The sequence below is a fragment of the Zootoca vivipara genome, chromosome 10 (genome assembly GCF_963506605.1).
Source record: "Zootoca vivipara chromosome 10, rZooViv1.1, whole genome shotgun sequence".
NCBI classification, from domain to species: domain Eukaryota; kingdom Metazoa; phylum Chordata; class Lepidosauria; order Squamata; family Lacertidae; genus Zootoca; species Zootoca vivipara.
This window is the reverse complement of record NC_083285.1, coordinates 48982540-48998325: the sequence shown is the minus strand read 5'-3', so window position 1 is coordinate 48998325 and position 15786 is coordinate 48982540. Positions and strand designations below refer to the sequence as shown.

The 15786-nt window shown below is 45.0% G+C and overlaps 1 protein-coding gene across 3 annotated transcripts in view; it reads right to left on the bottom strand.

Moving 5' to 3' along the window:
- NT5DC3 (5'-nucleotidase domain containing 3) overlaps nucleotides 1–10137 on the bottom strand; it is a 43788-nt gene extending 33651 nt beyond the window's left edge. For 2 of the 3 annotated variants that reach the window (XM_060279902.1, XM_035127550.2), the window contains exon 1: nucleotides 9720–10136. In XM_060279902.1, coding sequence (XP_060135885.1) covers nucleotides 9720–9984 — 265 coding nt within the window. In that variant the 5' untranslated portion in view covers nucleotides 9985–10136. Of the gene's footprint in view, nucleotides 1–9719 lie in introns of all 3 variants that reach the window. The other variant, XM_035127551.2, reaches the window with a different exon arrangement.
- Nucleotides 10138–15786: the final 5649 nt, after the last annotated feature.

Sequence of the window (15786 nt, the reverse complement as noted above, 5' to 3'; positions counted from 1 at the left end):
AAGTTTTCACCCATCCTAATACATATGGGACTGTATGTTGAACAGGCACATTACTGCGTGTATTCACAGCGATTACACACGTTCAGGAAAGTTACGTTTCTTGGTCTTGTGGTGCACTAAGACTCATGGCACAAGAACCTCTGGACCTTTCTAGCATGGGGAGTTACTGAACAGATGGAGAGCCAATACTGGAATAATCAAACAGATGTTTTATTACAGAGACCGAAAGAATAGGTGACAACAAGGCAGCATTCAGACCAGTCCAGCAACTATTTGGTTAAATGTATGGAAGATTAGTTATAAAGTAAATGAATGTATGTATTTCCAAAAGACAGGCATGGGAGAAGCTCAATTGGGTTAGGAGGAGATTCTTGGTGGTAAACAACACTTTGTTAGGGGACAGCATGGGTAACTTGCTTGAAAGTTGAGAGAGAGGGGGGAGAGAGAGAGATCTTTAATGAAAGCAATTGTTAAAAAAAGAATTAGAAAAAGAAGAGAACCCAAAATGCAGAATGATACCTACCCAATGCAGGAAAGAAAAATGGTTTCTTCTTCAGAAAAAAAGAGCCAAGAAATATGTGGGTCAGAAGGCTATTCTCTGGGACCAGTCCATTGGACTTGCTTTTTCAAGTCTGTGGTACAGACGTACCTTGGTTCTCGAACAACCTTTGTACAGTACTTGTATGATTTGGCTCCCAAACGCCACAAACCCTGAAGTAAGTGTTCCAGTTTGCTAACGTTTTTCGGAAGCTGAATGTTCACGCAGCTTCCGCTTGAGTGCAGGAAGCTCCTGCAGCCAATTGGAAGCTATGCCTTAGTTTTCGAACAGTTTTGGGAGTTGAATGGACTGCCGGAATGGATTAAGTTCGAGAACCAAGGTACCACTGTAGTGGGAACTGAGGAGCAAGGGAAGCCCTTTCAGGTCCTTTTAACCTTGTGCTTTGTGTGGATTTCTTGGATAGAGGCTTGGAATGACAACATAAAGCAACACATTCCCCAGAGCCCTGACTCAACTAGAGTACAAAATAAAGTTAGCAGTGGTGAACAAGACAGGAGAAGCATAGAAGGATGTGTGAAGCTAACTGAATCTGGGCCAACTTCAAACAAAATGGGCCAAATTGGAACAGTGATTTGTGGGCGCCTTTAAAAAACAGTAACAGATTAAGGCAGGGGTAGGCAACCTAAGGCCCATGAGCCACAAGCAGCCCACGGGGGTTGTTTAACCGGCCCAGGAGCTGCCCCCGAACAGAGCCGCCCGCTCCGTGAGTCCCCACGTGCTGTGCTAAACCGGCACATGCAGATACCGAAAATTGTGTCTGCACAGACGCAGGTGCCAGAAATCTTGTCTGCGCAGATGCAGATGCTAGAAATTCCAGGTGATGGTCCCCCCCCCCAGGCTTGATTATTGTAACTCGCTCTACGCGGGGCTGCCCCTGAAGCTGCCCCAGAAACTCCAGCGGGTGCAGAATGCCGCAGTGAGGCTCCTCACGGGGTCCTTGCCGTGGGAACACATTCATCCAGCACTTTACCAGCTGCACTGGCTCCCGGTGGAGTACAGGATCAGGTTTAAGGTGGTGGTTTTGACCTTTAAAGCCCTATGCGGCTTAGGACCCTCGTACCATGGGACCGCCTCTCCTGGTATGGCCCACGGAGGACCTTAAGGTCCATAAATAACAACATTCTGGAGATTCCAAGCCATAAGGTGGTTAGATTGGTCTTGACTAGGGCCAGGGCCTTTTCAGTACTGGCCCCGACTTGGTGGAACGCTCTTTCACAGGAGACCAGGGCCCTGCAGGATTTGTCATCTTTCCGCAGGGCCTGCAAGACAGAGCTGTTCCGCCTGGCCTTTGGGTTGGATTCAGTCTGACCCCTGTGTTTTCCTCCCTCGTGGTTTGGATTTATGGACTACTTAAAATGAGGCTACATTTTAAATTTTAATATTGTATTTTAGTCTGCATTTTAATTAATTGTTTTCTTTTCTTTTATGTCTTATTGTAATTTTATTGGTATTAGCCTCCCTGAGCCCGGTTTTGACTGGGGAGGGCGGGGTATAAATAAAAATTTATTATTATTATTAATGCATGTGTGCAATCTGACCCACAAAGGGATCGCAGCTGGAGTGAACTGGCCCAGGCGAGGTAAACCTTGCCCACCCCTGGATTAAGCTATATTGGGGGGGATTCTGCTTCCCATTGTAATTGAGAGACTGGTCCCAAGTTGCAGGAAGTTTTCTTAAAATAAAAAATCTCAGAGCACGATGTTGTTCATTGCATTAAATTGAAAGAGCAGCTGTATTCGTCTTATCACAACTCTGTGCTGATGAATAATTTAACTTGTGGGAGGGGGACCTTTCTCCCTTCGTCATCTGTATAACAAAAATAGGCAAAGAGACATAAGGGGGCTAATACACAACTGTCCTTTCGGGCCAGGCATCTGCAAGTGTTACATGAAATGCCTTGGTGACAGCAGAATAATTTTCCACAAATCATGTCACTGAAAAGATAAAACAGTAGTTGCCAGTCACAAGCTATACAGTACTATAAAATCAATTGCAGTAGAATAACCTTCAGACTCTCGGTTGCTTTAATGTTTCAGTTGTTATGCAATAAAAAAGTTACTGAATGCACCTTTCGTTCTCTTACTCAAGTACCCCAAGGCTATTTTACTAGGAAGAAGGAAAGAAACTCCAGTGACATACGGTATTCTCAAGGTTACAGAGTAGAAATTTGTCAAACTCTTAAGGATGCATTTATAGCTACAGCACACACACAAAGCATTTGGGGGAGGGAATGCAACAGGAGAAAGCAACTGTTTAAATTTTCTGTGAAGGTGATCCACACCCAAAACAATAAAATAATTTTATTTCCTGAGTGAACAGCACTGTTTTAAGATAATATCCTTCAAATGCTGTTTTAATTAAAACTGTGTTCTACTTAAACCAAAGAGTGATTAAATTACCTGAACGCAAATTAAAGGGCTGATGCCTAGGAAATTGGTTTCCAGGAGCCCTGCTCTATTTTAGGAGTTTATTAGGGGGTTTTTTAACATGCAAATGGATAACAGCATCAAAGGAAATGATAATAAAAGCAAAATGCTGATGTTTGTCTGAAGATGAAATAATCCATATCAAAAGTTATTCAAATTAAGAACCACTACTTGAGATAAGCTTGCTTGAAGCTATTGGCCTCATCTGCACTATACAATTAAAGCAGTATTGTACCACTTTAAACATTCCCCCAAAGAATCCTGGGAACTTCAGTTGGTTTAGGGTACTGAAAATTGTTAGAGATGTCTATTCTGCTCCCAGAACTATAATACCCAGAGCACTTTAAGAATCATTCACCCCAGGGTACTCTGGAAAGTATATCTCTGTGAGGGGAGTAAAATTTTCAGACATCTTCAAAATAAGACAATGAAAATGAATGTTGCACTCTGGTTAGAACTCACTGGGAGTGGGAAATCGAAACATTTTGCTGATCACAGCATCTTGTAAAAGTGAATGCCACAGATTTTTTTCCCCTACAGCATCAAATTACAGTGGTACCTCGGGTTATGAACTTAATTCATTACGAAGTTCCTTTCTTAACCCGAAGCGTTCTTAACCCAAGGCACACATTCCCTACATAGGCCTCCCACGACCCCAGAGGCGGTCCCGTAAGTACGAGGGTCCTAGGCTGCATAGAGCTTTAAAAGTCAAAACCAGCACCTTAAACCTGACCCGGTGCAGTACTGTCTACACAGACTAGCAGCAATTCTTCAGGGTTTCTGACTGGGAACATTCCCAGCCCTACGTAGAGGTGCCAGTATTTGAACCTAGGACCTTGTGCGACCAAGCAGCTGCTTCGCCACAGAGCTACCACCCTTTCTGGAGCACATAGTAGACTAGCTGGTTCAGAGCAACCAAGAAGAACGAACAAGAACTACAGGCACATGCTTATTGGTTTCTATTTCATAGAAAATAGTAAACCCTGAAACAGCCAAGATTGCTAGAAACAACATCTTAACAAACATTGCTTAACAAACTAGTTAACAAACTAGGTAAAATTGCAACGAGTAATTCATGGAAGTTCGCTGCCACCACTATATGCACGGCTACATGCAGTATCAGCTTACCATATTTTACTTTCTATAATAAGGGTTGATCTGTCTTGCTGGCATGTTTCAAGCAACCCACACTTCATATGTCTGTGAAAACCAGCTTGATCCAAAACTGAGAAACCACTGCTCCTCCTATAAATTGTTAGCCTTGGTTTTGAGCTCAGAAGCAACGTACAGTATTTGACACATTTCAATTTCGTTATTACTCTGGCCATGGCGCCCCGCTGAAGTGATGCTTTCACTTTTCACCTTGTATATTTGCCACTAGATAAATTCATGCATAACGTTTTCCGAATAGATTTATTACAGATCTGCTGGGAAGTACTATGTGTACCATTGAACAATTTGCAGCATGGAGGAAAACCGATTCAACTGCAGGACTATCCTTTCCATTTCATTAGTTTTAATGACTGGCGCTAAATAAGTTGCAACCAACTCTTCTATTTCACACCTTCAAACCACCAACCGGTTCTGATTACATAAAAAGAAATATTAAGTCAAAATTAGGAAGAACTCTCTGGTGTTAGGAGCTGTTCCAACAGTGAAACAGAGTATCTTGGAAGGTGGTGAATTCTCCCTAGAGGCTTTTAAGCAGAAGCTGGATAACCACCTATCAAGGATGCTGTAGATTAGAAGCAGATTTCCTGTACCAGAAGGCAACTACAACAGAGGACTTTTCAGGTGCCTTCAAATTCTGATGCTATGAAAGCACAAAATTAAGTATCTTTTTGAATAGCTACTAAACTATACTTTAAACATTTTAGGGGTATAAAGATGGGTATTTTAAAAGAAGCCTAAAAGCAGTTTAGGAAAATCAAGGATGCCTGGGGAGGGGAAACAGTGAGAATGGAGACAGAGATTTGGTTCAGACATAAACAATCTCAGTTTACCAGTCTGAGAATAAGCACTATGTGTACATTCCTCCTCCCTTCTCTTATGCACTTTAATGCAATTAAACTGCAGTTTTCCATTACACCCAGGAAGCTGTGACTATAATCCTGGCTTGCCAACTACAAACAAAGTATTGCATTAAGTCCCAAAGGGAAGGGGGAGGAGACAATGTGTATGCACATGACTTATCAGCCAAATAAACCATTGCCCATGGTTTATTGGATTAGGATTTTTATATATGAACCAGCAAGACTGAAAAATAACCAGGGTTGTGTTTTTTTCAGCCAGAACTCACTGGAACTCAGTTCCAGCACCTCTCAGGTGGGTGCCATTGCCAAATGAATAAGATAACAAGGGAGGCATGCATGGTAAGTTCCGGCACCTGTTTCTGGAAAAACAAAAAACTTTCAATCCTCCATGTTCTGCCCCTGGAAATCCATGCATGAAAATCATGTGACTGCTGCATCACTTAGCTTTTTATATAATTTCTACATAACCATAAGCAGAGCCCTGCTGGATCAGACCTAAGGGATATATAGCCCAGTGCCCTGTTTTGCACCGTGGCCAACCAGTTGCACATGGAAAGCCCAGAAGCAGCACATGAGCACAGCAGCACTCTGTCCACAGGGACCAATATAAAGACGTACAGTGCCTCTGATACTGGAGACAGCGTATTGTCATCATGACCAGTAGCAACTGACAATCTTATTTTCCATGCATTTGCTTAGTGACCTTTTAAGTTGGTTGGTGCAACCAACTATTTGCAGCAAATTCCAAAGTTTAACCGGGTATGTGTTGTTGTTCCTTCTGCCTGCCCTGACTCTCCCCTCATTCAATTTCATTGGATGATCCCAGGTTCTTGCATTATAAGGTGGGGCAGAGGCAGCCAGTCTTGTGCCACTTTCTCCACACCATGAATTTTATAAACCTCTCTCATGTCTCCCTTACTCACTACAATGCTTCTCAAAAGGAATCAATTCACACATTCAAAAGAAAAATCAAGTGTCAAGCACAAGTGTTGCACACTGATGTGTGAAATGGTCAATGGGAGACTATATCTACAGTAAACATTTGTTGGTTACTCAACAGGACGGGAATAAGCACAGATGCAAATTATCAAAGAGATGGAAATTCATCATTTCCCAATACAATTTAGACTTATTTACATCTCTCGTAATGAAGTTTTTCAAAGCCTGTTAGTTTCTTAAATTGAGCTTCCCCTCCATATTTCCAAATGAGAGCTCACCGATTACCACACTATTCCATTAATTTCATTTAACATTAAAAAGCCTCCAAGGAATCTGCCATTTGGATCACACGGTTCAGAGGACCAGCCCAAACAGAATAGTCCCCCCCCCCGTTTTATTCAGTGTCTAGGGCCTACGTCATTCAATGCAAGACATCTGGTTGGACACTGTGAGGACAGCATGCTGGCCTAGAATCCTGCAGGCTGTTATGTTCTGATGATGTTGCACAACAACTCCCATTGTATCTAACCACTGCTTATGCTGGCTGGGACTCATCCCTGCTCTAGAAGCATGTATGTAGAGGACTTTTTGTAACATTTGCAACCCACCATTCATTAGAAATTGAAGGGCTGTTTACAAAAGTACAATCAAACCAGAAAATATACAATGTCACAGTAGATAACACAAATACTAAAAGCTAGGTAGCAACAATAGCCAATGTTTGAGTAAATAAATAGGCCTTCACCAAGTGCCTAAAACCAGTCAAGGTCTAGGGCTCTCTCTAACATCCAGAGAAAGCAGATTTAATAGAATGGATGGGCTACCACAGAAGACTTTCCTGCAGTTGATCCAACCACTCAGAGCCCCTTAAGACCATGGTACTTGGCAAATACTGACCTCAACAGTCCACACAGCAGAGGCTGACAATTTGTGCTGTGGGTTAAACCACAGAGCCTAGGGCTTGCTGATCAGAAGGTTGGCTGTTTGAATCCCTGCAACGGGGTGAGCTCCCGTTGCTCGGTCCCAGCTCCTGCCAACCTAGCAGTTCGAAAGCACATCAAAGTGCAAGTAGATAAATGGGTACCGCTCCAAGCGGGAAGGTAAACGGTGTTTCCGTGCACTGCTCTGGTTCGCCAGAAACGGCTTTGTCATGCTGGCCACATGACCTGGAAGCTGTACGCCGGCTCCCTCGGCCAATAATGCGAGATGAGCGCCGCAACCCCAGAGTCGGTCACAACTGGACCTAATGGCCAGGGGTCCCTTTACCTTTACCAAACTAGTTGTGTAGAAATAGTGCCCTACAGATAAGCACACATAACTTGTTATCTGACATTTTGCTAGCACCTCAACTCAGACCTGGAAGGGGAAAATAGTTACTGCATATTCAAAAAGGAAATTGGTTGCCCATTTAATCTAAAGTAATACATTACTCATTACTTCTCACAATTATTTCCCACCTTTTTCCATCATGGAACCCAAGGCAGTATACAGTGTATGTCTAAACCCAGGCCTGCTTAGTTTCAGCAAAGTGGTGGTCTCATGTACCTAGTTTAGATGACACATAAAGGTAAAGGGTAAAGGGACCCCTGACCATTAGGTCCAGTCGTGACCGACTCTGGGGTTGCACGCTCATCTCACATTATTGGCCGAGGGAGCCGGCGTATAGCTTCCAGGTCATGTGGCCAGCATGACAAAGCCGCTTCTGGCAAACCAGAGCAGCACATGGAAACTCCGTTTACCTTCCCGCTGTAGCGGTTCCTATTTATCTACTTGCATAATGAGCACCATTTGACAGATGAAACTGCAACAAACCCAGGTTTGCCCTCAAGTGGACTTTCAACAGAAGTAAAAACAAATCCCACTACCCTGACAAGCTGGTTGATATTATTTGCTTAATTCAGTCCTTGTTTTCTTGAGGTGCTTGGCTGGAAGCCACCCCAATTTCCCAGTCTCGACTGCATTTATTACACTAAAACAAAATAATCTTCATGTCTTGCAACTTTCTCTGAAATAAAAAGAAGAAATAAAAAAGGACACCCCATGTGTCATTTCTTTCCTGTTGATTATATGACTCCAAGCACTACTCACTCATGATCCCTCAAATTTGAGTCTGGAGTGGACCCTTCAACAGAGCCCCTATTTTATTTGGCTGGAAGTGACTGCAGCCATGCCTAATGCTTAACAGAAACCATTATGCTGCCCCCCCCCGCAACAAAACACCTTATGATATCTTCTGACAGGACTGGGGAAGCTTTAATCATCTAGATCAGTGTTCCTCAACCTTGGGCCTCCAGCTGTTTTGGGACTACAACTCCCATCATCCTGAGCTAGCAGGACCAGTGGCTGGGGATGATGGGAGTTGTAGTCCCAAAACAGCTGGAGGCCCAAGGTTGAGGAACACTGATCTAGATGTTGCTGAACTGCTACTTCCATCTGCCGTAGTAACCATGGCCAATAACTGGGGATGAGGGCATAGCTGCCAAGTTATCCCTTTTTTACAGGGATTTTCCCTTATGCTGAATAGGCTTCCTCGCGAGAAAAGGGAAAACTTAGCTATGGATGAGGGAGATGTAGTTCAGCAACATCTGGAGGGCCAAAGCTTCCCCACACCTGTGTTAGGAGTACCAAAACAAGAAACAATTTGCATATACCAATATTATTATTTTTAACGAAACTATAAAGCAGCCACTAGAGCCCTGACTTTTACCAGAACAGCAGCACACCACTCTCATAAACACAGTTTTCATTGTCTATCACACAAAAAGCTATGGTATTAGCTCTACAAACGTCAAGGAGGCGATGTCATCACAGATCTCCCACATCACATCTGTTTTGGCCTTCAATCAGAGAACCTATTCAGACAATCATGCGGTGGTTTGCCAAAATCTAGTTCCTGTACTGAGTGCCAACTAATCTCTCCCTGCTCCCTTGAAAAAACAATATGGAAATTTGTATACACCAATGGTATACAAATTGGTGTATACACCAATGGTGTATACAAATTTCCATATTGTCTTTTCAAGGGAGCAGGGAGAGATTAGTTGACACTCAGTACAGGAACTAGATTTTGGCAAACCACCGCATTCATCAGTGTCCAAGCACACAGAGATAGAGATGCACCACAGACTAGGAGCCAACATATGCCCCACACTGGAAGCCAAAATCTGGGCTGGCAAGCCGAAGCCACCCCTCTTCCACTTCTGCACCCTACTGCCCCACCAGGAAGCTCCCACCTGCCTGGCTACTATCCTATTTAGTTCTCGGAGCGGCCCTCCATGCAGATCCGTTAGGATGAGAAACTGCGTCTCAGCCAAGGTCACCTGGGAGAACTCCGGCGATTCGAACCCAGAGCTTGCCAACCCAAAACGCTTTCCACCCGTCCCCACGCGCTGGCTCTGGGTTCAAACCTCCGCGTGGCTGCGAAGCTCACGTTGGTGACCTTGGCCAAGGAGGGCTCGTACCCCACGCTTAAAGTAGGAGAGTCCCCCTCCCCTCCCCTCTCCACCCACCTCGTGCGCTTTAAAGACACCTGGAGTCCGCTTGAGAAACGGGAGGGGGGGCAAAAAAAACCCAAAATGAGAATGAAAAGGGCGGGAGATGAGAGAGAGAGAGAGGAATGTCAGCAACCGCTTTCTGCAAGCCTAGAGGACCCGCGCGGCGAGGCTGTGGGGCGCCTTCTCCCTCCAGCCCCAAAACTGCTGAGACACACGCACAACCCAACCCCCCTCCCCAATGCACCCCTCATTTAAAAAAAACTCTCACCTTTCGTCACTTTCTTGGCTTCGTTATAGCGCTTCCACAGGTAGTTCTTCATGTCCGGGGACGGGGCGGAGGGCTGCTGCTGCTGCCGAGGGGCCAGCGTGCAATAGGGATTTGCCTTTAAGCCGCCGCCGCCGAAGGAGCAGCAGAGCCCGGCTAAGGAGGCAGGAGAGGCGGCGGCAGCACCAGCAGCACTTGCCCGCTTCGCGCCGCCCTTCCCCACTGACCCCAGCAAGACCCTCGCGGTAGAAGCGGCCGTGGCTGCCATGGCCGGCGCAGAAGCAGAAGCAGAAGTAGCAGCTTCTAGCGGACTCCCCAGAACCCGTTCAGGAAAAGAAACACGCGCCAGCCACAGCCTCGCCTGCCTCCGCTGGCTCTGCGCTCCACTGGCGGCCGCCGACAGCTGAAGTCACTTCCTCAAGCCCCGCCTCAAGCTCCCTCTCCGGGAGGCTCCGGAGGCAGGCGGCGAAGGGGCGGGCAAGGTGCCCGCGGCACGTGGCTTGGCGGGAAGACCCGCCCGCCTCCTTCTCCCTTTGGGGCAGAGTGAGGGTGGGTGGCAGGCAGAGCTCAAGGAAAATGTCAGAGCCGAACCCATTGGCTCCTTTCTCTCTCTCTGCCAAACCCATTGCAGGCCCCTGCTTGCCGGTACCGCCTTCGTGCCACTATTGCGAACTTGCCTTGGTCGGGCTAGGGTGGGGCCAAGGCATTTTGGCAATGGCACCTCCCTCCCCGCCAGGGAAGAAGGGGTGAAGGAAGAGCTGCCTCGGGAACAAGGGAGGGAGGGAGGGTAAATATCTGCACTGGGATCTGTGGATCCCCTGTGGATCTTGCCTCACCTTACCTCATGGTTAAGGCAGGCGACTGAGGAAAGAGGGCACGCTGCAGCAACCCTGCTGCTCCTTTTATTGAGTCAGTTCCATCTGGCCTAGCTCAGCAGCAGCTGGCCGGGGACAAGAGGCTTTTCCCAGAGTCACTGTGCATGTTGGGGATTGGACCCAATACCTTTCTGCATACAAAACATGTGTTCTGCCAATTTGCATGAGGCAAGGTGAGGGTGGCAGGATCCACAGGGGCAGCAGAGCCAGCCTCCAAAGAATGCAGTCGCCCTCTGATGCCACCACTTTGTAGATTCCCCCCCCCCCCCGCCACCGCCTGTTCCTGTTGACGATTTCCACTCCCCACTTCTTCCCTGGTGGTGGTGGGGAGGGAGGGGACACAGTTTTTTTGTTTCAAAATGACTTGCCATTGAGTTGTGGTCCTTTTGCTGTTAGAGACTTCTTTCATTCATTCATTTCTTCTCCAACCCTTGGAGTCTTTTCCATCCTCTTGTGCATGGACTGTTCCCTTTTTTGCAGCGTAGGGAATTCCCATCACTATAGGACAAAACCATCTAGCAATTTTCAAATCAAATCAAACTTTATTTGCACAGCCGACGGGCCATCAAACACCAACAAAAATACATTACAAATTTGGTTACCAATAAAACCTATTAAACCTACTGTATTAAAACCCAAGGTAAAAGCTGGGTTGTCATTCGGTCGATATCTAGCAATTTTGTATAAAGTTTTTTTAGCTTTTTGGTACAGGTGTTGACCATCAACGCGAATGGGCGGCTTGGCAAAGGTCTCGCCCAGAGGGCTGCTCCATATATGGCAAAAGAAAACAGTTCCAGAAACCCTTGTGTTATTTACTTACTTACTTACTTCCATTTAGGAATTGCTTCCTATAAAACATCTCAAAGCAATTTCATAATGTGTGGGACAATCCATGCATGTCATAGAATAGTCCTCACCAGGAAAAAAAAAAGGTTGCCCAACTTTGCTTTACAGTGTGACCCACATAATACTTTAACTCACCTCCTTTTAAGGCTACCGGTAGCTAGTCCTATGGCAGAGATGGGGAACCTCCAGGTGCTATGGAACTCCCACCTCCCATCAGCCCCAGCCAGCATGGCCAAAGGTCAGGGATGGTGGAAGCTGTGGACCAACAATATCTGGTGGACATCAGATATTTATTCCATCCCTGCCTTATGAAATTAGACTGGCAGGGAGAGAGTTATCTGATGCAGGCTCACTAAAAGGTGATGTCCCACTGTGTTCAGGGGGTCTTCCAGGTAAATATGTGCAAGATTTCTGCCTTCAACTGAGCTGTTGGAGTCTTCATTCTTTGCCTAGAATCATTTATAAAAGTTCAGTGGAAAAGAGCGTGGGAAGTAGAGGGCCATAATGTGAGACAATCCCTCACTTTCGTTGCTGAAAGACCTCCTATGGAGCCATGTACTAGCTGAAGTCTATTTTAGTCACAAAAAGTGCCGTGCCAACAAATTTGCAGGTCTCCAAGCTTCTAAGAATACCTTACACACATTAAATGATTAAACTCCACTGCAAGGCAAATAATGTACTTGGATCAATTTTACAAATACTCATTAATTACCCAGTAGGACTTTTATGCTCTATGTGCTTCTGGAAGTACAAAACCATTACCTTGTGTATAATGTGATCATAATATGATAATTTTTTGCTGGGCAACTATGCATTTGTCCTGCTGCTGGCTATTTCTATACTATTATAGTTTTATTGTTCGTTATTATAGAATCAAAACATTGCAGAGTTGGAAGAGACCACAAGGGTCATCTAGTCCAACTTCCTGTCCTGCAATGCAGGAATCCTGCTCATAGCCATCCCTGGCTGGGCTCAAACCACCAACCTTCTGGTTAAAAGCAAGATGCACTGATCTATTGCACTGTGATTCTTTCTGTATTTTAATATAAACTAGACACCCCCAGGGAACTTCACACCCGGAGGCGCACTCAATTATCTCTTAAGACAGACAGATGCCAACAAAAGAACTGTAATCTTTAAGGGTCTGATGCCCAAACTACATATTACATTATAGTTCTGTGCAGTTTTTCTTTAAGGATGCAATCAGGAGTGGGTGAAAGTTTTCAAAACTTCAGAAGAGAAGCAAATTTGTCTCTTTCTCCTTTTTCTTAAAGCTGTCTCAAGTTCTCTTTTAACGTCATTAGCAACAAGCATGTAAATTGTCCATTGTCTTTCCACTGCACAAAGTAAATGGCTCTGGGACATTGCGTGAGCTCTAAATAGATGTACACATTCCGAACAACCTGATCATGGTTATTCAATGTAGCTTCAGACAGCAAAGTGGAAGATACACAAAAGCCTATGTAAACCTACCTGCTCAGATCCGTTCCTCAGAGAAAGGAGGATACAGATTAAGAAAGATAAGGCCTAAGCGCTCCTTCTACCCTCACAGAGTACATTAGTCACCATTTGTGCCAGAGCATCAAAAAATGCAGGAACAGTACAAGTGCTATTTGTACTGTACATTTGTTGTGCTAAAACGACAGAGCAGTTTTACCCTCTTTAACTAAGCAAACCTAAATTCCCAGTATGTTCTTGAATGCCTCCTACAAAATGCTGACTGTCTGGAGGAATCTTGGAGGTACTGTACAGCAGAGTTCTGGATACAATATGTCAAGAGGGGTGCAGTTTCCCACAACAGAAGGACAGAAAGGAGAAGGGATTGCACAGAAGGGATGTGAGAACCCGTGTGGTGCAATACTTAAAGAGTATTGGACTATGACTTGGGAGTAGAGGCATAGCTGGGGTGTGTGTGCGCTGCTGCTTGGGAGACCAGGATCCAAATCTTCACTCGGTCACGGAGTTCATTTGGTAACTTTGTGCCAGTTATTGTCTCTACCTCATCTATCTCACAGGATTGAGCTGCTTGAGAAAAGTTGGGATATAAATTGTAATAAGTAAATAAATGTAAAGTAGAAAGGAAAGGAAGGATAGTGGTCAGCCTAGATACTCCAGAAAGTGTAGGTTGCACAATAGGCTCGTTTTGTGTTCTGTTCCCCAACTCCTGAATTAAATGGGGCAAATACATTTAGCAAGCTCCTGTCTCCCTAGCTCATTACTAGGGTTGCCAGACTCAATAGAGGACAGGACTTCTGTGCCTTTAATTGCCCTGCTCTCTTTTGAGTCTGGAAACCTTAAAGAGAAACCAGCAGACCCTTTGTTTAATTTCCAAGCAAAGGGTCTGCTGGTTTCTCTTTAAGGTTTCCAGACTCAGAAGAGAGCAGGGCAATGAAAGGCACAGAGGTCCTGTCCTCTATTGCGCCTGGCAACCCAATTCATTACTTTGCCTATAGCAGTGGAGTTCTGAAGGGTGAAAACACCTAGGGGTCAAGAGAAACAGTAGAGAGCAGAGAAGGGCTTTATTATTTCCAGCGACCTTCTCACAGTCTACATATTTTGCAAACTCTGAACCCCCTGCTTACACAGGCATAGCAGAGCTAAACAGAATGTATAGTTGCCACCTGCTGGATAAGGAACTAATACAGCAATCAGAATCTTCTATAAATGCTATACACTAGGGGTGTGTGTGTGTTTGTTTGTTTTTCAACATAAATCTGCCTCTATTTCTCCTGCTTTCCTTCAAGGAAAAATATGTGACGTCGGGCTCTTGAAGTTTCAGAATACAGATCTTCCTCTTTACTTTGTACTGAATACAATATCAAAGTACATGATCTTATTGGGGGTGGGGGGTTGGCTCAGGTCCAGGGGCCAAAAGCAACCCTCTAGACTTCTCAATCATACCTGAGAAAGCTACCCAGAAGGTAATGCAGTCCTTAGGCTGCAAAACATTTCTTGCCCTGAAAAGCAATGAACCTTACCACACCCTTTGTGATCAGTGATCCCAAAGGCTAATCCAAGGGTACCGGTATATATATGAGAGTGGTCATGTGGCATGCCAAATGGAACTGTGGTTTGTTTGAAAGTGGAAACCTTCAATCTTTTTGCATGCACAAATGAAAAGCAAAAAGATGTGGGGCGTCTATGAGCCTTGGGCTCATGCAGACTTGCTCCAATAATGCTTTTGTTGTTGTTTAGTCGTTTAGTCGTGTCCGACTCTTCGTGACCCCATGGACCATAGCACGCCAGGCACTCCTGTCTTCCACTGCCTCCCGCAGTTTGGTCAAACTCATGTTCGTAGCTTCGAGAACACTGTCCAACCATCTCGTCCTCTGTCGTCCCCTTCTCCTTGTGCCCTCCATCTTTCCCAACATCAGGGTCTTTTCCAAGGATTATTCTCTTCTCATGAGGTGGCCAAAGTATTGGAGCCTCAGCTTCAGGATCTGTGCTTCCAGTGAGCACTCAGGGCTGATTTCCTTCAGAATGGATAGGTTTGATCTTCTTGCAGTCCATGGGACTCTCAAGAGTCTCCTCCAGCACCATAATTCAAAAGCATCAATTCTTCGGCGATCAGCCTTCTTTATGGTCCAGCTCTCACTTCCATACATCACTACTGGGAAAACCATAGCTTTAACTATACGTACCTTTGTCGGCAAGGTGATGTCTCTGCTTTTTAAGATGCTGTCTAGGTTTGTCATTGCTTTTCTCCCAAGAAGCAGGCGTCTTTTAATTTCCTGACTGCTGTCACCATCTGCAGCCCAAGAAAGTGAAATCTCTCACTAATAATGCTAAGCTATGATTTAGTGTAATATCTGAAGTGTCTGTGATGGCACTTATTAAAATTGGCTCCACTCTGTTAATGGCAGCCAGAGACCCTTCTGTGACATAATGGCGGTTCAGCTACTGGTTACCAAACAGGCAGTGCCATCCTCTGCGCATTTATTAAGTGTTCCTCCCAGCTTAGTGTATTTCTAGATTGCAGTCTTCACCACCGTAACAGCTTCTCATTTTTTCTGATGATTCTGCTGTGGCTACTGTTCCAATCACTCCTCTTAATGCTATGTGCTTTATATTGTTTATTTCATTCTTGTGTTAAACAGCCATCGGTATAGTTTGTGGGGAAAGGTGGGGTAAAAATGGAAATAATAAAATCCAATTGTTTATGTCAAAAATCATGGGTGTGTTCCTAAAGCAAGATTTCTTAACAATTGTGTAAGAGTGTTATGCAGTAAAAGCTACATTAGCAACTATTATTTTGCATATTTTCCAAATGATTTTATAGTCATATAGTAAAGGTAAAGGGACCCCTGACTGTTAAGTCCATTCGCGGACGACTCTGGGGTTGCGGCGCC